Consider the following 23,587-nt stretch of genomic DNA (forward strand, 5'->3'; position numbering starts at 1 on the left):
ATGAAAGCAGAAATAAATGACATAGAGAACAAAAAAACAATAGAGAGAATGAATAACACCAAAAGTTGGTTCTTTGAGAAGATCAGCAAGATTGACAAGCACCTAGCTAGACTGAGAAAATAAAAAAGAGAGAAGACCCAAATAAACAAAATAATAAATGGAGAGGTGACTTTACTATGGATCCCGAAGAAATTAAAAAAAAAAAAATTATAAGAGAATACTATGAACAACTTTATGCCAACAAACAAGATAATGTAGAGGAAATGGACAATTTCCTGGAAACACATGAACAACTTAGACTGACCAGAGAAGAAACAGAAGCCCTGAACCAACCAATCACAAGCAAAGAGATCCAATCAGTCATCAAAAACTTCCCATAAATAAATGCCCAGGGCCAGATGGCTTCACAGGGGAATTCTTCCAAACTTTCCAAAAAGAACTGACACCAATCTTATTTAAAACTCTTTCAAAATTTCAAAGAAAATGCAACACTGCCTAACTCATTTTATGAAGCTAACATCACTCTAATAACAAAACCAGGTAAAGATGCTACAAGAAAGGAAAACTACAGGCCAATGTCCCTAATGAATGTAGATGCAAAAATTCTCAACAAAATATTTGCAAATTGAATCCAAAGACACATTAAAAAAATCATACACCATGACCAAGTGGGGTTCATTCCAGGCATGCAAGGATGGTTCAACATAAGAAAATCAATCAAAGTAATACAACACATTAACAAATCAAAAGGGAAAAATCAAAAGAACATCTCAATAGATGCTGAAAAAGCATTCGACAAAATCCAGCATCCGTTTTTGATAAAAACACTTCAAAAGGTAGGAATTGAAGTAAGCTTCCTCAATATGATAAAGGGCATATATGAAAAACCCACAGCCAGCGTAGTACTCAATGGTGAGAGACTGAAAGCCTTCCCTCTAAGATCAGGAATGAGACAAGGATGCCTGATGTCACCACCATTATTCAACATTGTGCTAGAAAGGCTAGCCAGAGCAATCCAGCAAAACAAAGAAATAAAAGGTATACAAATTGGAAAAGAAGAAGTATAACTGTCATTATTTGTAGACAATGTAATCTTATATCTGGAAAACCCTGAGAAATAGACAACACAGCTACTTGAGCTAATAAACAAATTTAGCAAAGTAGCATGATACAAGATTAATGCACACAAGTCAGTAATGTGCCTATACACTAGAAATGACCTAACTGAAGAGACACTCAAGAAATAGATACCATTCTCAATAGCAACTAAAAAAAAAAAAAAAAAATCAAGTACTTAGGAATAAACTTACCCAAGGAGGTAAAAGACCTATATATAGAAAACTACATAACTTTACTAAAAGAAATAGAAAGGGACCTTAAAAGATGGAAAAACATTCCTTGTTCATAGATAGGAAGGCTAAATATCATTAAGATGTCAGTTCTACCGAAACTCATCTACAGATTTAATGCAATTCCTATCAAAATTCCAACAACCAGGGAGGCGGGGCAAGATGGCAGACTGGTGAGCTGTATGTTTTAGTTACTCCTCCAGGAAAGTAGGTAAAAAGCCAGGAACTGCGTGGACTGGACACCACAGAGCAATCTGTCTTTGGGCATACTTCATACAACACTCATGAAAACGTGGAACTGCTGAGATCAGCGAAATCTGTAAGTGTTTGCGGCCAGGGGACCCGCGCCCCTCCCTGCCAGGCTCAGTCCCGGGGGAGGAGGGGCTGTCAGCTCCAGGAAGGAGAAGGGAGAATTGCAGTGGCTGCTCTCATCGGAAACTCATTCTACTGATTCAAACTCCAACCATAGATAGACTGAGGCCAGACACCAGAGACTCTGAGAGCAGCCAGCCCAGCAGAGAGGAGACGGGCATAGAAGGAAAACAACACGAGAAGCTCCAAAGTAAAAGCAGAGGATTTTTGGAGTTCTGGTGAACACAGAAAGGGGAAGGGCGGAGATCAGGCCTTGAGGCGCATATGCAAATCCCGAAGCAAGGCTGATCTCTCTGCCCAGGGCACCTTTCCTTAATGGCCCTGGTTGCTTTGTCTATTAGCATTTCAATAACCCATTAGATCTCTGAGGAGGGCCGTTTTTTTTTTTTTAAAATCCTTTTTGCTTTTTCTAAAACAATTACTCTAAGAAGCTCAATACAGAAAGCTTCAAAGAATTGAAATTTGGGCACGTCAAGTCAAGAGCAGAAATAAGAGAGCTCTGAGACAAAAGGCAATAATCCAGTGGCTGAGAAAATTCACTAAACAACACAACTTCCCAAGAAAAGGGGGGTGTCCGCTCACAGCCACCATCCTGGTGGACAGGAAACACTCCTGCCCATCGCCAGCCCCATAGCCCAGAGCTGCCCCAGACAACCCAGTGTGACGGAAGTGCTTCAAATAACAGGCACACACCACAAAACTGGGCATGGACATTAGCCTTCCCTGCAACCTCAGCTGAATGTCCCAGAGCTGGGAAGGGGGAGCAGTGTGAATTAACAGAGCCCCATTCAGCCATCATTTGAGCAGACTGGGAGCCTCCCAACACAGCCCAGCAGCTCAGAACTGCCCTGGGGGGACGGCACTCACCTGTGACATAGCACAGTCATCCCTCAACAGAGGACCCGGGGTGCACAGCCTGGAAGAGGGGCCCACTTGCAAGTCTCAGGAGCCATACGCCAATACCAAAGACTTGTGGGTCAGTGGCAGAGACAAACTGTGGCAGGACTGAACTGAAGGATTAGACTATTGCAGTAGCTTTAAAACTCTAGGATCATCAGGGAGATTTGATTGTTAGGGCCACCCCCCTCCCCGACTGCCCAGAAACACGCCCCACATACAGGGCAGGCAACACCAACTACACACGCAAGCTTGGGACACCAATTGGGCCCCACAAGACTCACTCCCCCACTCACCAAAAAGGCTAAGCAGGGGAGATCTGGCTTGTGGAGAACAGGTGGCTCGTGGACGCCACCTGCTGGTTAGTTAGAGAAAGTGTACTCCACGAAGCTGTAGATCTGATAAACTAGAGATAAGGACTTCAACTGGTCTACAAACCCTAAAAGAACCCTATCAAGGACAGCAAATGCCACGAGGCCAAAAACAACAGAAAATTATAAAGCATATGAAAAAACCAGACGACATGGATAACCCAAGCCCAAGCACCCAAATCAAAAGACCAGAAGAGACACACCTAGAGCAGCTACTCAAAGAACTAAAGATGAACAATGAGACCCTAGTACGGGATATGAAGGAAATCAAGAAGACCCTAGAAGAGCATAAAGAAGACATTGCAAGACTAAATAAAAAAATGGATGATCTTATGGAAATTAAAGAAACTGTTGACCAAATTAAAAAGATTCTGGACACTCATAGTACAAGACTAGAGGAAGTTGAACAACGAATCAGTGACCTGGAAGATGACAGAATGGAAAATGAAAGCATAAAAGAAAGAATGGGGAAAAAAATTGAAAAACTCGAAATGGACCTCAGGGATATGATAGATAATATGAAGCGTCCGAATATAAGACTCATTGGTGTCCCAGAAGGGGAAGAAAAGGGTAAAGGTCTAGGAAGAGTATTCAAAGAAATTGTTGGGGAAAACTTCCCAAATCTTCTAAACAACATAAATACACAAATGATAAATGCTCAGCGAACTCCAAATAGAATAAATCCAAAAAAACCCACTCCGAGACATATACTGATCACACTGTCAAACATAGAAGAGAAGGAGCAAGTTCTGAAAGCAGCAAGAGAAAAGCAATTCACCACATACAAAGGAAACAGCATAAGACTAAGTAGTGACTACTCAGCAGCCACCATGGAGGCGAGAAGGCAGTGGCACGATATATTTAAAATTCTGAGAGAGAGGAATTTCCAGCCAAGAATACTTTATCCAGCAAAGCTCTCCTTCAAATTTGAGGGAGAGCTTAAATTTTTCAAGACAAAGAAATGCTGAGAGAATTTGCTAACAAGAGACCTGCCCTACTGGAGATACTAAAGGGAGCCCTACAGACAGAGAAACAAAGACAGGACAGAGAGACTTGGAGAAAGGTTCAGTACTAAAGAGATTCGGTATGGGTACAATAAAGGATATTAATAGAGAGAGGGAAAAATATAGCAAACATAACCCAAAGGATAAGATGGCCGATTCAAGAAATGCCTTCACGGTTTTAACGTTGAATGTAAATGGATTAAACTCCCCAATTAAAAGATATAGATTCGCAGAATGGATCAAAAAAAATGAACCATCAATATGTTGCATACAAGAGACTCATCTTAGACACAGGGACACAAAGAAATTGAAAGTGAAAGGATGGAAAAAAATATTTCATGCAAGCTACAGCCAAAAGAAAGCAGGTGTAGCAATATTAATCTCAGATAAAATAGACTTCAAATGCAGGGATGTTTTGAGAGACAAAGAAGGCCACTACATACTAATAAAAGGGGCAATTCAGCAAGAAGAAATAACAATCGTAAATGTCTATGCACCCAATCAAGGTGCCACAAAATACATGAGAGAAACATTGGCAAAACTAAAGGAAGCAATTGATGTTTCCACAATAATTGTGGGAGACTTCAACACATCACTCTCTCCTATACATAGAGCAACCAGACAGAAGACCAATAAGGAAATTGAAAACCTAAACAATCTGATAAATGAATTAGATTTAACAGACATCTACAGGACATTACATCCCAAATCACCAGGATACACATACTTTTCTAGTGCTCACGGAACTTTCTCCAGAATAGATCATATGCTGGGACATAAAACAAGCCTCAATAAATTTAAAAAGATTGAAATTATTCAAAGCACATTCTCTGACCACAATGGAATATAATTAGAAGTCAATAACCATCAGAGACTTAGAAAATTCACAAATACCTGGAGGTTAAACAACACACTCCTAAACAATCAGTGGGTTAAAGAAGAAATAGCAAGAGAAATTGCTAAATATATAGAGACGAATGAAAATGAGAACACAACATACCAAAACCTATGGGATGCAGCAAAAGCAGTGCTAAGGGGGAAATTTATAGCACTAAACGCATATATTAAAAAGGAAGAAAGAGCCAAAATCAAAGAACTAATGGATCAACTGAAGAAGCTAGAAAATGAACAGCAAACCAATCCTAAACCAAGTAGAAGAAAAGAAATAACAAGGATTAAAGCAGAAATAAATGACATAGAGAACAAAAAAACAATAGAAAGGATAAATATCACCAAAAGTTGGTTCTTTGAGAAGATCAACAAGATTGACAAGCCCCTAGCTAGACTGACAAAATCAAAAAGAGAGAAGACCCATATAAACAAAATAATGAATGAAAAAGGTGACATAACTGCAGATCCTGAAGGAATTAAAAAAATTATAAGAGGATATTATGAACAACTGTATGGCAACAAACTGGATAATGTAGAAGAAATGGACAATTTCCTGGAAACATATGAACAACCTAGACTGACCAGAGAAGAAATAGAAGACCTCAACCAACCCATCACAAGCAAAGAGATCCAATCAGTCATCAAAAATCTTCCCACAAATAAATGCCCAGGGCCAGATGGCTTCACAGGGGAATTCTACCAAACTTTCCAGAAAGAACTGACACCAATCTTACTCAAACTCTTTCAAAACATTGAAAAAAATGGAACACTACCTAACTCATTTTATGAAGCTAACATCAATCTAATACCAAAACCAGGCAAAGATGCTACAAAAAAGGAAAACTACCGGCCAATCTCCCTAATGAATATAGATGCAAAAATCCTCAACAAAATACTTGCAAATCGAATCCAAAGACACATTAAAAAAATCATACACCATGACCAAGTGGGGTTCATTCCAGGCATGCAAGGATGGTTCAACATCAGAAAAACAATCAATGTATTACAACACATTAAAAACTCGAAAGGGAAAAATCAATTGATCATCTCAATAGATGCTGAAAAAGCATTTGACAAAATCCAACATCCCTTTTTGATAAAAACACTTCAAAAGGTAGGAATTGAAGGAAACTTCCTCAACATGATAAAGAGCATATATGAAAAACCCACAGCCAGCATAGTACTCAATGGTGAGAGACTGAAAGCCTTCCCTCTAAGATCAGGAACAAGACAAGGATGCCCGCTGTCACCACTGTTATTCAACATTGTGCTGGAAGTGCTAGCCAGGGCAATCCGGCAAGACAAAGAAATAAAAGGCATCCAAATTGGAAAAGAAGAAGTAAAACTGTCATTGTTTGCAGATGATATGATCTTATATCTAGAAAACCCTGAGAAATCAACGATACACCTACTAGAGCTAATAAACAAATTTAGCAAAGTAGCGGGATACAAGATTAATGCACATAAGTCAGTAATGTTTCTATATGCTAGAAATGAACAAACTGAAGAGACACTCAAGAAAAAGATACCATTTTCAATAGCAACTAAAAAAATCAAGTACCTAGGAATCAACTTAACCAAAGATGTAAAAGACCTATACAAAGAAAACTACATAACTCTACTAAAAGAAATAGAAGGGGACCTTAAAAGATGGAAAAATATTCCATGTTCATGGATAGGAAGGCTAAATGTCATTAAGATGTCAATTCTACCCAAACTCATCTACAGATTCAATGCAATCCCAATCAAAATTCCAACAACCTACTTTGCAGACTTGGAAAAGCTAGTTATCAAATTTATTTGGAAAGGGAAGATGCCTCGAATTGCTAAAGACACTCTAAAAAAGAAAAACGAAGTGGGAGGACTTACACTCCCTGACTTTGAAGCTTATTATAAAGCCACAGTTGCCAAGACAGCATGGTACTGGCACAAAGATAGACATATAGATCAATGGAATCGAATTGAGAATTCAGAGATAGACCCTCAGATCTATGGCCGACTGATCTTTGATAAGGCCCCCAAAGTCACCGAACTGAGCCATAATGGTCTTTTCAACAAATGGGGCTGGGAGAGTTGGATATCCATATCCAAAAGAATGAAAGAGGACCCCTACCTCACCCCCTACACAAAAATTAACTCAAAATGGACCAAAGATCTCAATATAAAAGAAAGTACCATAAAACTCCTAGAAGATAATGTAGGAAAACATCTTCAAGACCTTGTATTAGGAGGCCACTTCCTAGACTTTACACCCAAAGCACAAGCAACAAAAGAGAAAATAGATAAATGGGAACTCCTCAAGCTTAGAAGTTTCTGCACCTGAAAGGAATTTCTCAAAAAGGTAAAGAGGCAGCCAACTCAATGGGAAAAAATTTTTGGAAACCATGTATCTGACAAAAGACTGATATCTTGCATATACAAAGAAATCCTACAACTCAATGACAATAGTACAGACAGCCCAATTATAAAATGGGCAAAAGATATGAAAAGACAGTTCTCTGAAGAGGAAATACAAATGACCAAGAAACACATGAAAAAATGTTCAGCTTCACTAGCTATTAGAGAGATGCAAATTAAGACCACAATGAGATACCATCTAACACCGGTTAGAATGGCTGCCATTAAACAAACAGGAAACTACAAATGCTGGAGGGGATGTGGAGAAATTGGAACTCTTATTCATTGTTGGTGGGACTGTATAATGGTTCAGCCACTCTGGAAGTCAGTCTGGCAGTTCCTTAGAAAACTAGATATAGAGCTACCATTCGATCCAGCGATTGCACTCCTCGGTATATACCCGGAAGATCGGAAAGCAGTGACACGAACAGATATCTGCACGCCAATGTTCATAGCAGCATTATTCACAGTTGCCAAGAGATGGAAACAACCCAAATGTCCTTCAACAGATGAGTGGATAAATAAAATGTGGTATATACACACGATGGAATACTACGCGGCAGTAAGAAGGAACGATCTGGTGAAACATATGACAACATGGATGAACCTTGAAGACATAATGCTGAGCGAAATAAGCCAGGCACAAAAAGAGAAATATTATATGCTACCACTAATGTGAACTTTGAAAAATGTAAAACAAATGGTTTATAATGTAGAATGTAGGGGAACTAGCAGTAGAGAGCAATTAAGGAAGGGGGAACAATAATCCAGGAAGAACAGATAAGCTATTTAACGTTCTGGGGATGCCCAGAAATGACTATGGTCTGTTAATTTCTGATGGTTGTAGTAGGAACAAGTTCACTGAAATGTTGCTATATTATGTAACTTTCTTGGGGTAAAGTAGGAACATGTTGGAAGTTAAGCAGTTATCTTAGGTTAGTTGTCTTTTTCTTACTCCCTTGCTATGGTCTCTTTGAAATGCTCTTTTATTGTATGTTTGTTTTCTTTTTAACTTTTTTTTTCATACAGGTGATTTGAAAAAAGAAGGGAAAGTTAAAAAAAAAAAAAAAAAAAAAAAAAAAAAAAAAAAAGAAAAAAGACAAACAAGGGGAAAAAAAAAAAAAAAAAGATGTAGTGCCCCCTTGAGGAGCCTGTGGAGAATGCAGGGGTATTCGCCTACCCCACCTCCATGGTTGCTAACATGACCACAGACATAGGGGACTGGTGGTTTGATGGGTTGAGCCCTCTACCATAAGTTTTACCCTTGGGAAGACGGTTGCTGCAAAGGAGAGGCTAGGCCTCCCTGTATTTGTGCCTAAGAGTCTCCTCCTGAATGCCTCTTTGTTGCTCAGATGTGGCCCTCTCTCTCTGGCTAAGCCAACTTGAAAGGTGAAATCACTGCCCTCCCCCCTACGTGGGATCAGACACCCAGGGAAGTGAATCTCCCTGGCAACGTGGAATATGACTCCCAGGGAGGAATGTAGACCTGGCACCGTGGGACGGAGAACATCTTCTTGACCAAAAGGGGGATGTGAAAGGAAATGAAATAAGCTTCAGTGGCAGAAAGATTCCAAAAGGAGCCGAGAGGTCACTCTGGTGGGCACTCTTATGCACACTTTAGACAACCCTTTTTAGGTTCTAAAGAATTGGGATAGCTGGTGGTGGATACCTGAAACTATCAAACTACAACCCAGAACCCATGAATCTCGAAGACAGTTGTATAAAAATGTAGCTTATGAGGGGTGACAATGGGATTGGGAAAGCCATAAGGACCAAACACCACTTTGTCTAGTTTATGGATGGATGTGTAGAAAAGTAGGGGAAGGAAACAAACAGACAAAGGTACCCAGTGTTCTTTTTTACTTCAATTGCTCTTTTTCACTCTAATTATTATTCTTGTTATTTTTGTGTGTGTGCTAATGAAGGTGTCAGGGATTGATTTAGGTGATGAATGTACAACTATGTAATGGTACTGTAAACAATCGAAAGTACAATTTGTTTTGTATGACTGCGTGGTATGTGAATATATCTCAATAAAATGATGATTTAAAAAAAAAAAAAAAAAAAAAAAAAAAAAAAAAAAAAAAAAACAACTGATGCTTTGATCCCTCCCCTGGGGAACGTCATACTATTGGCATAGGTTGTGCTTTGGTACAAATGTTATTTGACACATCCTAGGATATTGATTCCAAATGCAGCCAAGTTTAAGAACTATTGTTCTAGTGTAATAGTGACAAATTTCTAGCACTGTGACATATTATACATTAAAGTAGGAAAGTAAGCCTGCCATTGCTCTTACAAAGCTCAAGGGCATGGCAAACACTCAATATCATGTACATTCTCTCTCTCTGTCGTTCATTCTTTCATTAATTCATTTAATGATCATTTTCTGGCTACAAAGACCATGGGCAGCTCCAACACTGCCACGTCTCCTCTCCATACTTAGCTATTCTCTCAGATCTTGTTTAGTCCTTGCTCCCAGGCCACTCTTCTACTCCTCTGATTGCTTCCACCATGCAGGATAGCACAGGCGGTGCTTGAGTCAGCTAATTACCTTTCTGTATGTGTCCAACTCATCCCCCTGTGTTGACCCCAGAGCTCCTAAACTCATGGTGTCCAGGGCACCAGCTAAGGAGGGTAGAAGGAAAACAGCATTGTCCAGTAGAAAGTACAAGGGCTTTGGAATAAGACAGACGTGACTATAAATACAGATTCTCCTTCTTAGTACCATGCAGTCTTAGGACATTTTATTTAATTTTCTAAGTTCAGTTTCCTAATCTATGAGGTAGGAGTGATGACACCAAGCTGGCAGAATTGTTATGAAGATTCAATTGGATAAGGTACACCAGTTCTTAGACCAGGAACGTCCAAGATGATCAAACCAAGGAGGTTTTTATTATCATCCACATTGACCACTGTGAGACCTCACTTTATTGAACCTACATGTGTACCGAGAGGGATGTTGACACTTCAGAAAGTAATCATTGCAAAATGCATGTCATGAAGCCCATGGGAAAGTCTCATGGCATTTGCTGAAAACTGATTTTCCCTGAACTCATTATTTTCCTGCGGTGGAAAAAAATAATGGAGGGAGAAAAAAAATAACACGGTCATATCGATACATGAATGTAAAGTGGGAATATATTGTTATTCTGGAGAAGAAATGTCCTTAAATAGAAATAAATGTGATGAAATTTAAAAAAAAAAAAAAAAAAAAAAAAAAAAAATTCCAACAACCTTCTTTGCTGACTTCGAAAAGCTAGCTATCAAATTTATTTGGAAGGAGAAGATGCCTCAAATTGCTAAAAACATTCTAAAAAAGAAAAACGAAGTGGGAGGACTTACACTCCCTTGACTTTGAAGCTTATTTTAAAGCCACAATAGTCAAAACAGCATGGTACTGGCACAAAGATAGACATATCGATCAATGGAATGGAATTGAGAATTTGGAGTTAGACCCCAGATCTATGGTTGAGTGATCTTTGATAAGGCCCCCAAAACCACTAAACTGGGACATAACAGCCTATTCAACAAATGGGGCTGGAAGAGCTGCATATCCATATCCAAAAGAATGAAAGAGGACCCCTACCTCACACCCTACACAAAACTTAACTCAAAATGGATTAAAAACCTCAATATAATAGACAGTACCATAAAACTCCTAGAAGATAATGTAGGGAAACATCTTCAAGACCTAGTATTAGGAGGTTGCTTCTTAGACTTTACACCAAAAGCATAAGCAATGAAAGAAAACAATAGATAAATAGGAACTCCTCAAAATCAAAAGGTTCTGTACCTCAAAGAAATTTGTCAAAAAGGTGAAGAGGCAGCCAACTCAATGGGAAAAAATATTTGGAAACCACGTATCTGACAAAAGACTGATATCTTGCATATATAAAGAAACCCTACAACTCAATGACAATAGTACAGACAGCCCAATTATAAATTGTGCAAAAGATATGAAAAGACAGTTCTCTGAAGAGGAAATATGAATGGCCAAAAAACACATGAAAAATTGTTTAGCTTCATTAGCTATTAGGGAGATGCAAATTAAGACCACAATGATACCATCTCACACCAATTAGAATGGCTGCCATTAAACAAAAAGGAAACTTACAAATGCTGGAGAGGATGTGGAGAAATTGGAACTCTTATTCATTGTTGGTGGGACTGTATAATGGTACAGCCATTCTGGACAACAGTCTGGCCTTTCCTTAGAAAATTAGATATAGAGTTACCCTTCAATCCAGTAATTGCATTTCTCGGTATATACCTGAAAGATCTGAAAGCAGTGACATGAACAGACATCTGCATGCCAATGTTCATAGCAGCAATATTCACAATTGCTAAGAGTTGGAAACAACCCAAATGTCCTTCAACAGATAAGTGGATAAACAAAATGTGGTACATACACACAATGGAATACTATGCGGCAGTAAGAAGGAACGATGTCATGAAACATATGACAACACGGATGAACCTTGAAGACATAATGCTGAGTGAAATAAGCCAGGCACAAAAGGAGAAATATTATGTTACCATTAATGTGGTGAAAATTGTAAGATTAATGGTTTATATTGTAGAACGTAGGGGAACTAGCAATAGACAGCAAATAGTGAAGGGAGAATGATAATCTAATATGAGCAGATAAGTTATGGAGGGTAAACTTAATGTTCTGGGAATGCTCAGGAATGACTGGTTTGTTGATTTCTGGAGGGGGGGTTATGGTAGGAACAAGTTCACAGAAATGTAGTTATTTTAGGTTATTTGTTTGTCTTATTCCTTTGTTGGGTTACAGTCTGTTTATTTTCTTGCAGTAGGATAGGAACATGTTGGAAGCAATGTAGTTATTTTAGGTTATTTGTTTTTTCTTATTCCTTTCTTTTGGTTTTGTTTGAAATGTTGTTTTTTTATTTTATTTTTTTTTAATTTTTTGAGGGAGTTAAAAAAATACAATGAGTGTGGAAAAAAAGTAAATGAACAATGGGGAGAGGAGGGGAATGGAATGTTTTGGATGTTCTGTTTTATTCTGATTTTTATTTTATTTTTTTGAGTAATGAAAATGTTCAAAGATTGATTGTAGTGATCAATGCACAACTATTAACAACTGTTTGTACATTTGAAGGATTGTATGTTATGCGAATATATCTCAATAGAAATGCAATAAAAAATAATAACTTAAAGAGGTTTTACTGCCTGCTTTATCAACTTATAAAATGTCACCTTCACTTGCAAAAAAAACAAAAAAAAAACAAGAATTGGACTAAGGATCACTAACACATGATCATTATTTAGGGGGAAAAAATAGCTTCAGATGTTGACCTTATTTTAATAAAGGAAAAACTAGAATCTGTTTCCAAAATTCAATTCCTGGGTCAATTACGAATAAAATCCAAAAGCTTGTTTCAGAGAACGGATTAATATAGTTGACCTCTCTGAATTTAGATACACTTTCACCCCACTAAATCCTATTATGGCAAAGTTGTTTCTGACTGAAATGTTAGGAGCACTCTTACAAGTACCAACTTTCCTACAGCATGATCAAACTTGTTAGAGTGGGATAAAGAAAAGCAGCCACTAGAAATATTATCACTAAAGTTTCTATGGAAAGAAACAAGGGGTATAAACTTCAGCTTATTTTGGTTTCTTAACTATTTTGGTATTCTTAACTTATTTTGGTTTCTTAACTAACAAACTCTTTGCATTTTGTAAATGCACAAGCTTACAGATGAATGCTCTCTAAACTATGATCTTGAACCTTCTGTTTCTTTTTTTTTTACCCAGCCAGTAACTATCCCCAATGTTTAGGTTCCCATGTAGAAACATAACTAGTAAACGGTTCCTGATTCATAGTCTGCCTACAACTTTAGCAATTAGTGTACAATGCCTATATTTTCCTGATTCACCTTGGGTATGGGTAAATAAGTACCTGGATCTCGCATTTTATAAAAGAGATGAGAAGTTTGGCACTGTAAAACGTTTACCTCACAACTCTTCTGATCTTGGGCAAGTTGGAATCCTTTTTTTCCATCACAGTAACAAGAGTAACTGCCGGGGTAATTAATGCAAAGTTGAGTACATGTGTTCTCAAAGCATTCATCCACATCTGGTGTAAAAGAGAACATAAACTTTGAAATCTATTAAATGCTCAATCCAAAAGAAGAGGGAGTATTCTGACTTTTGTATGAGATAATGTTAATAGTACCTTAGTGAAACAAATCCTTATGACAGCAAATCACATTTAAATACTTAACATGGATATTTAAATGATTTACAATTGCAATTTCTACATATTTACACACCTAAAACAACAAATTTAACTTACAAGCTTCAGTAATTAATAATTGATAAAGCCATCAAATTTATACTAATTTTCTGATTTTGAATATGAAGAAAATAAATAAAAAGACTAACTGGGAGTATCAAAATAATTCATTTCTGATTATATGAAATCCATTGAAGCCACCTCCCAAGTCTTTGCTTTGAAGAAAAGACAAGAAAAGACAGAGTAGATAGGGGAAGAAACAAAAAGAACCCTTTTAACTGATGGCTAATGCGCCTGGAAATTAAATGACAATATCAAGAACATGTGACTTCTCATAAGGCAATGATTAATGTAGAAATAAATTAAAGCACATAACATTTTTTTTTTTTAAGAAAACCTCACTACGATATTGTTTAATCCCCGTTATCACTCCGTAGTTTGAAAAACTCATTCTTCAAAGTTTGTAATAATATGTTTAAGCTCAAATCCACTTCAGGGCTACATAAGATCCTTGACATTTTCAATGGCTGTACTTTCTGATCTTTGAGAAACCCCAAATTCATAAATGCCATTATAGGATTTGTGTTTCCCCATAAAATGCCTTAAAATAAAATCCCAATATTAGTCGTCCTCCAATAGTATTAATAGTTGCACGACGTATGACCAAAATCATTCCTATGCATGAAGCCATATATAAATCTTTAAATAAAAATCTGCCATTCAGTGAATAAACCTACAATATAGATGATGAAGTTGGCTGGTGATAAAATGCAAATGCCTAGGGTTTACGACAATAATTTCTCTCTGGAGTGGTGGGGGAGTGGAAATGCTGTTGGTAAGAGCAGGATGGGAGGTAAAGCATCAGAATCTCAAGGGAGGCATATAGGTTGAAAAAAAACATTCTAAAACCAATATTGATTTGATTAGTTTAGCCATGGTTTTAAATTTGTTTCAAAATTTTTAAAAATTTAGAGGTGGGTATGAGATTATTTGTATTTATCCATGCTTAAAAATAAATAAATAAATAAATCCCACTAGTTTGTTAAAGCTACCTGAGGGGCACATGGCTGCACTGCTGCAGGTCAAATGAAGGAATGACCTCCTAGGTTAGCCCAAATTCACAGGGATACCGCCATTACTTACCAATAGTTCTCAAATATCTACAGCTCACTATTCATTTGGTTATAAGATTTTTTATAGGTATTTACTTATACAGAACTAAGCCATTTCCCATTTCAGAGGAAATGACTTACTTATGAACACATAGTTAATCACTGAAAAGCTTGAAATAAAGCCTAAGGTTTCTAAGTTCAGTCAGTTCACCCACAAGATTTTTAACTTGTCTTTCTTTTTTACGTGTGCTTTTTCCCTTCCAGAGTGCAATTCTCTTTACTGTTGAAGATTATTTAAATGATGTGAAAATGCATCGAACTTACTTCTATCACACATGGAGACCTCAAATTCATGTACAGCTTAATGGGCCAATCAGAATACCTAACACTAAGCCTAAAGACCACGTGTTTTACACACTTTTACTCTGGAAGGAAGCCAATGGTTCCTGAATTGACAAAGCCATATGGTGGATTTTACAATCTTGGGAAATCTCATTGTTGATTTCAAACAAAACCATTAGATTTAAATATTGACTCAAGACTCCAACCCACCCTCTCCACCATCAGCAACACCACCACCACAACATTACCTTCACAAGACTTTGATTTGGGATTGTATCTGTAGCCTTCAGAGCACTGACACTCATAGTCTCCTAGGATGTTCTTGCACACAGCTGTGCCACAAATATCTGGCTTTATAGAGCATTCATCCACATCTACAAATGAAACCAATCAATATATTTAAAAAAAACTTTCCCATACCAGATGATGCTAGCAAAGACCCTTGATTAGTGTTTCCTGGATCTAGTTTAATAAAGTAATGAGAAAACAGGGTGACCTGGGATAACAAAATATCAAATCTATTATTATATTTCAGTTCACTAAATATGATTTATTTCTACAAAGGCATAAGGATTTTGATTGGTGGATGACATGCTCCTTTGTAGTTATGTAACAGAAGGAAAGGGCTTTATTTTCTTAGCTATGAGGTATTAGTATGAAGGCATAAGAGAAGTGTTGCAGCTATATTCTTAATATTCTTAATATGTAATCCTAAATATGTACCTTTGAAGTACGGTCTTAATAATAGATTCAGTTCATACTATCATAAATATCAAAAAGGAATGAAGATGGCTCCTCTGTCTTATATTGTTCTCTTGGAAATAGACAACTAGCTAATCTGCATACTATTGAATAAAGTATTAAAGAGTGATTCAAATTTAAAATGGGATTGAGTAAGGGTCCCAGAGTATTTATAAAGCTAGAGTTAATTCAAAACCAATTTTAACACTAAATTAATATTCCACAAATTTCAGATGCATGTATTATATCACACATTAATACGTAGTAGTAGATGAAAAGCATTAGTTGCCACTAGCTGCTAGTTAAGTACCTGTGAGGAAAACAAAACAAATGTTAGAAATACTTAAATGGAGATGAAATTATCAGTTGCCTTTCTTATCTATATTTTCTGGAGAAAAAATAAGTTCAGAATGGGAAATATTTTTCTATTCTAATAGGCTGAGTGCTTAATCCACCTACCCCCCACCATACATAAACATTAACAGACAGTCAAATATACAGACATTACTCTATTTAAAATAACATGTACAAAAATAATGGAATCAACCTAATATTTTGTTTTCTTACTATTCATCAGAAGATTAAAAATAATAAAGTTTGACTTCAATGGCAGCTCCAAGTTATTGAACAGGGATTTAAAAGATAAAGAGCAACTGCATGTTTTATATTTAAAACATTATCATTGAGTCATCTTTTATATATTAACATATTACTTTGCATGTACATATAGGTATGTTTATTTTTAACTCTTAATTGCCCAAAGTAATTGATGCATTTTGTATTACCCAGCAAGAAATTCACAAACCATTTCAGTTTGGTTTTGGAAAGCAGTAAGATGCAAACTCCAATAAATAGGCATATATGTGTATGTATATGTGTGTGTGTGTGTGTGTGTGTGTGTGTGTGTGTGTGTGTGTATCTATATAAAGGCCTATAAACAAAAGAATCACAGTTGTCTACTAATTCCCTCTTCATTATTGTGTCCTAATAGTTACAATAATAGTATAATGTCTGTTCATGTCTTTTCTGTGGTTTACAAATATTTTCTCCATGTCTATAACTTCATAGCTATTTTTAAGTGTTTAATAATAAAATATTCAATAGTCAATATTCTCTTGACAACAGTGGATCATATTCAATTTAGTATATATAGATGGCAGAGGTCTATAGTCAAACTTTGAGAATATGTTTTTAATATTACATAAAAAGATAAAATCTATAACACCCTTGTACACTGGTTGATAGTTATTCCATTTTTACTTCAAAATTTTTATTTTGAAATAATTTCAAGCTTACCGGACAGTTGTCAAAACAATATAAAACCCATATAAAGAACTCCAGCATATCCCACCTCCAGATTCACATATCCATCAAGTTTAACATTCTGCCACATTTGCCATATCTATCTGTCTACCTACCTACCCACCTATCAATCTCTCCACTCATTCATCCATCCATATCATCTTCATTTATTATCTATGTATCTATTTATCTAGTTTCTGAACATTTGAGAGTAGGTTGTATATGTCTTGCTCCTTAATCACCTAATACTTCCACATACATTCCTAAGAACAAGGATATTCACTTATGTAATCACCTTAAATAAAGTCATCAAGTTCAAGAAATTTAACAATGATATAAACTTACAGCTTATATCCCATTTTTCTATGTCCTGATAATGTCATTTTTAGCCTTTGCTCCTCCTTTATTAGACCCTGTCCAGGATCATATATTGCATTTAATTGTCACTGTCTCTCCAGTTGTCTCTCTAGTTTATTCATATCTAGAGATATGAATAAAGAATTGAACAAAAAACATTTTTACTCATTACATTTTTCCACCTCAAACAAAAAAGAAAAACTTGCATGTTAATTGTTTCCAATTGCTAAAGACAATGTTTAACTTCAGGCTGGAAAATTTCTTTTTAATTTATCCACACACCTGGCATGAAAATTTGAAGATTTAGTTACAAAAGTTAAAGCAGTCAACAGAAACAACATTACACAAAACAAAAATTAAAATTGGGGGAAAGAGAAGCTAAACTGATAGAGATTATTGAAGTCTGAAGAAAAAAAAAAGAGTTATGTATGACCAAAGATGTGATCATAAATGTATAATGAGAAAAAAAAAAACAGATCTTCAGCCTTCCTAAAACCACAACAGGAAATGAGGTACAAGATGAAGGATTTATATTGGAAATAAGAAAGGTATTTCTGACATGGAAAGACAAAATACAATGGGAGAGGTTATTAATAATTGTGGTAGATTTCTTTGTTAGAGCTGTTTACCTTATTGGAATGACGAAAGTAGCATTATGGCGTCTGAAAAAAACTGACAAACTTAATGACTTTGCAAAGTTCTATAGTATGCAAGGACCTGTACTGAAATCTTAATTTATCACTATATAATGAAATTTTTTATTAAAATGCATATACCCTAAGAAAACAACAATAACAAAAAATACTCATTATCAGAATTGTAAACTAAAAAGGAGTCCCACAGTATTGCAAGGCTTCAAGGTGGATAATAATGTATGTTTACTCTAAGCACTCATAACCAGTGAGCTTTCTTAAGATTTTCCTGGAGAAATCTCTCTAACTGAATTTTGCTCTCATGTAGTAAATACCTCTTTATTCTACCTTCTTGCTCTTACCTTTACACTCCTTTGTATCTGAAAGCATAATAAAACCACTTTCACAGGTACAGTGGTAACTTCCAGGTATATTATCACAAATCTGACTGCAACCTCCATTCAAGTTTGAGGGATCTTTGCATTCATTTATATCTAAAAAAGTGAAAACAAATATTTTGAAAATAATATAACCTTCAAGGAACTTTTCAGGAGCCTATCAGGTGAACCAGATGGATTTATTATACATACCAAATTCACACTTTTCTCCTTGCCAACCTGGCTTACAAAGGCAAGTAAATGTCGCTTGGCCATCTTTGCAACTCAAATATCCATCTTCATTGCATGGCAAAGGATTACACTGGTCTGAAATGGCTGAAGAAAATACACATCTCATTAATTTTTACCACATGCCACAGAATAAGGTAAAATTATGTGCTCTTTAATAGAAATCCTGTGAATGAAGCCTATAACCAATGAAAGAAATTATAACTCCTTACTTCAAATTATACTTTTTCATTAAAAAGTGAGTCCATTAGCTAATCTTTTAAAATTATCTTCAAAATGAAATGATTTCTATATTTGTAACTATATACAATGCTTTATAATGGTAATTTTAATATTTTTCACATATATTACTTTATTTAATCCTTAAAAGAATTCCAGAAAATAGGCAGAATGATAATACTCTCAGTATCAATAGAAAACAGTTTGCAACTTTGAAATTTAGGCTGTGATGGATGAACAGGGACTAGATTTATCCTCCTACCTTAAATAAATAGAACTCTGGTCAAATATATGAAACAATAGTTCTTAGACATTGGCCAACAGGCAGCAAAGTATTGTGATCCCTATGAGAAGGAAAATAAATAAGGTGAGCCATACAATTATGCCATCTTAGAGCCTGGAGACAGTTTCTAAACCTCAGTGCTGAGAACTCAGAGTTCAGTGATCTCCCTGGGTTGAAAAGACAGAGATTGGAGTTTGGAGAGGTGCAATAGAATTCTGCAGGTCAGAGAACTGTATAGTGGGGGGAGGGGGGGAGATCTACAGAAAGGTACCTTTTGGTAATGTTATGCACAGGACGATTTCCAGAGCTTCACACAGGACTAGGGATAGTTTATTTAAAAATAGCCATGCTGAAAAGACCTCATAGTACAGAAGGCATAAGGTAGTATCCTCAAAAGGAAAGAGCCTTAATATTAGTCTAAATTACTCCTAGATTAATGGCTGCTCCAGACCTATCCTAACAGAGGTTAATATCAAGAAAAGGATCCAACTTATTCCATGTAATTTAGCTGAGCACCAGAATAAAATCAACACTATGTAAAGAAAGACAATAAAATCCAGCACCCAACAACATGAAGTTCACAGTGTTTGGTATATAGTTAAAAATAACTAGGCATACAAAGGAGGAAGAAAATATGCCCATAACAAGAGAAAATTCAATTAAAAGAAATATCCAGAAATGAAAGAAATGATTAAAAAAAAAAAAAGCAGACACATACATCAATACAGCTATTATGAATGTCCTATATATGTTCAGATAGGTAACATGAGCATGAGGAAGAAAAATTTAAAAGATATGAGACAGACCCAAATGGAACTTCTAAACATGAAAAATACAACATCTGAAAGGAAAATTACATTGGATGGTATTAAGAGTAAATTAGGAGGGAGAAGAAGATGGCAGCATAGAGAGGAGTGGAAGTTAGTTAGTCCCCCCCAGAGCAACTAATAAAAAATGAGGAACAACTAGTAAAAGATCTGGAATAACTGCTGGGAGACAACCACTACTGTCCACACATCGTGCAACAACCTGGAAGGGGAGAAATGCCTGAGATAGCAGCATAATATCTATAAGCAAAAACTGTGGACCCAAGCCGAGAGCCCCCTCCTTCATGGCAGCCTGAACTATGAAGCCTCGCGGTGCTAGAGAGAAGCACTCTCTGAACAAGTGAATATACCTCAGCCCAGCTCCAACTGGGGTTTTAATGTTAACCACTCAATACAAACTACGAATCCCCAACAAGCAAACAGAGGCTTTTGGTGATGACTGACCTTGGAGAGTCAGGGGATGTATTTGTCTTGGGATGGGGAGCCCAAGGGATCAGAGGCTTTCTCTGGCCAACGGGTGAATCTGGGGGCCATTTACTGACCCTGAAAGGGGGCTTTCTGTCCCTTTCTCTCTCTTTCTCTCAACCTGTGCAGCTCAGTGGAGAAAGCCTCAACTGTTTTCAGCTCACAGTGCTCTGCAATAGAGAAGGCCTCAGCCATTTTAAACTCACAGCACACTGACCCAGACAAGGGTGGAGATAGCAGAGTCAGAGAAAAAAAGAATCTATTTATATGCAAATGACCTCTTTCTAGAGGGCATATCTTCCCAAGAGAAAAGAGGTGGGGCCCAGCTCTACTGCATGCCTTCCATTCAGAACCAGACCCCAGAGCCTGGGGGGAAACAGCCAAGGCCCACACCTCCTTACACCAGTCTTGAGTGACAGACTGATAAGCAACACCTGCTGGGCAGAAAAGCACAGGGTGTGTCAATTCTCTAAGACACACCAACAGGGAAACCAGATACTGAATATTTCTTCCTTCTGGGACCTGGGCCTGTTCTTATCTGGGAAAACCTGATTGGGGTGCCCAAGGAAGTCAGATGCCTAGACAACAGAAAACTACAACTTACACTAAAAAAAAACGAAGTTATGGCCCAGTCAAAGGAACAAACTTACACTTCAATTGAGATACAGGAATTAAAACAACTAATGCTAAATCAATTCAAAAAGTTTAGAAAAGATATGGCAAAAGAGATAAAGGCTATAAAGAAAACACTGGATGTACATAAGGCAGAAATCAAAAGTTCGGAAAAACAACTGACAGAATCTATGGAAATGAACGTACAACATGAGACGAAAGACACAATGGAAACATACAACAGCGGATCTCAAGAAAACGCTCAGGAACTGGAGAACAAGGCACCTGAAAGCCCACACACAAACGAACGGGTAGAGAAAAGAATGGAAAAATATGAGTAACATCTCCGGGAACTTACAGACAAAACAAAATACAGGAATACACACATCATTCGTGTCCCAGAAGAAGAAGAGAAGGGAAAAGGGGCAGAAGCAATAATAGAGGAAATAATCAATGAAAATTTCCCATCTCTTTTGAAAGACATAAAATTACAGATCCAAGAGTAAATCAGACACTGTAGAAAGAAAGAAGAGTGAATTTGGAGACAAAGAAACTATTTAAAATTAAGACTGCTGAAAACAACTGAAACAATAAATAAATAACCAGAGCATTAATGAACTGCAGAAAAGCAGAAAAATGTCAAATGGTCTAACATATGTGTTTCTGGAGTCTCATCAGAAGAGGAATGATAGCTGGGGAAGAGAAGAAAATATTTGAAGAAATTCAAATTTGAAAGTAATTTTCCAAATTTGATGAAGAATATGAACTCACAGATCCAAGAAGAAAAGCAAACATCAGGCAGAATAAGTCTAAAAAAATCCATTACAAATGCTGGAAACCATTGATAAAGAGAAAATCTTAAAAATAGGCAGGTTTTTAAAAAAGTATATACCAAGAGAAAAAGCTAAGAATTACAGCAGATTTCTTACCCAAAGCTATTTAATCCGGTGGACAATGGTGAGATATCTTTAACGTACTCAGAAGAACACTGTCAACCTGAAAATCTTTGTCCAATGAAAATATCTTTCAAAAATAAAGGCAATATAAATATTTCTTTTGGTTAAAAAAGTCTGAGAAAATCCACCCACCGTCAGACATGAATTGTAAGAAATATTACAGGAATTTCTTCAGGAAGCAGTAAAATGATACTGATACAAAGAATATCAAGTGTCAGAAATGGTAATTACATGAGAAAATACAGTGCTTTTTTTCTCATGTTTACCTATTTAAAAGTTAATGGATTATGGACTTTAAAATATATATACAATAAACCTAAACAAAAGAGCAAAAAAAATTTTTAAGATATAATAAATAAGCAAATAATAGAGATAAAATGGAATTGCATATTCCCCTCCCACCCCCACCTAAAAGAAAAGATTTCAGAGGCAAAAGGGAAAAAAATATGGAGAAGATTGGATTAACAGATTTAAGCCAACTCTATCAATAACATTAAATATAAATGTTCTAACAGCCTAATTAAATGACAGAGATTGCTAGAATGAATAAAATAGCATGGCCCAAAAGAAACCCACTTTAAAAATAAAGCACAAATATGTTAAAAGTTAAAGGATGGAAAAAATATGCCATGAAAACTCTAATTAGAAGACAGCTGGAGTGACTACATTAATGTAAGAAAAGTACATTTTTGAACAAGAAATATTACCAGAGAGAAAGAGGAGTATAATAAGGTATAAAGTAAAGCTCAATCAAAATGCACCTGTTTATTTTCTTCACAAAATGCCACAACTCTCTATTGCTATCTAGAATGAAATGCTCATTTGTTTCTTCATTGATTTGTGTACTCTCTCCCCTCACTAGACAATGCAATTGTCCCTTTGCTCCTGCACAGTTCCATGCCTGCTTTTCAAAAATTCCTAGTCAAATCTTCAAGATCCTCTCATCCTTACTATATATTCTCTTTGCTTAGGTTAAACAGGGAGGAGTTTCTGTTGCTTCTCAATTAACAAAAACAAAACAAAACAAACCTCTAGTTGAAACCTAATTCCAGAAATTTTCACAATATGTCCATAAAATAAAATTTTGGCAAGTGGTAACACATTAAATAATTAAAATTAGAGAAAACAGATTAATAAGGAATTTGTTATCAAATTGTTCTTTTCCTGTTCTTCATAAACTGAAAAAATAAAGTATGGATTAAGTATACTTATTCAGGCAAATATTTCACCTGTGTGATTATGGACAACTATAAATTAGAGACATTACAGATAAACGAATATCTAGATTATACCAATGATATATGTAAAACATTTACTGGACAACCATCCCAATTTATATATTGCAGTTTCACCTTTTTCTCTCTGGCCATCAACTGGGAAACTGCTAATGTAGAGGATGTAAATAATCTACCAGAATCATCACTAGAACCTATGTGAACTTCAGAGGAAAAAGTCTAATTTGGTATCACACGATATTTTCCACATTTCTATTACCAATGCCAAAAATTCAGAATAAACATGGCTCTACTTTGACCTATTAATCAACTGTAACATATGATCTTACTAC

General features: G+C 36.2%; 1 protein-coding gene across 1 annotated transcript in view; it reads right to left on the reverse strand.

Annotated features, from left to right (window-relative positions):
- Nucleotides 1-23,587, reverse strand: part of PROS1 (protein S) — a 111,815-nt gene that overhangs the window by 32,465 nt on the left and 55,763 nt on the right. Inside the window, exons 5-8 of the mRNA XM_037833949.1 lie at nt 18,623-18,745; nt 18,395-18,526; nt 15,249-15,374; nt 13,266-13,387 (exon numbers count right to left, since the gene is read on the reverse strand). Coding sequence (XP_037689877.1) covers nt 13,266-13,387; nt 15,249-15,374; nt 18,395-18,526; nt 18,623-18,745 — 503 coding nt within the window. The remainder of the gene's footprint in view (nt 1-13,265; nt 13,388-15,248; nt 15,375-18,394; nt 18,527-18,622; nt 18,746-23,587) is intronic.

The sequence above is a fragment of the Choloepus didactylus genome, chromosome 1, assembly GCF_015220235.1.
Source record: "Choloepus didactylus isolate mChoDid1 chromosome 1, mChoDid1.pri, whole genome shotgun sequence".
NCBI classification, from domain to species: Eukaryota; Metazoa; Chordata; class Mammalia; order Pilosa; family Megalonychidae; genus Choloepus; species Choloepus didactylus.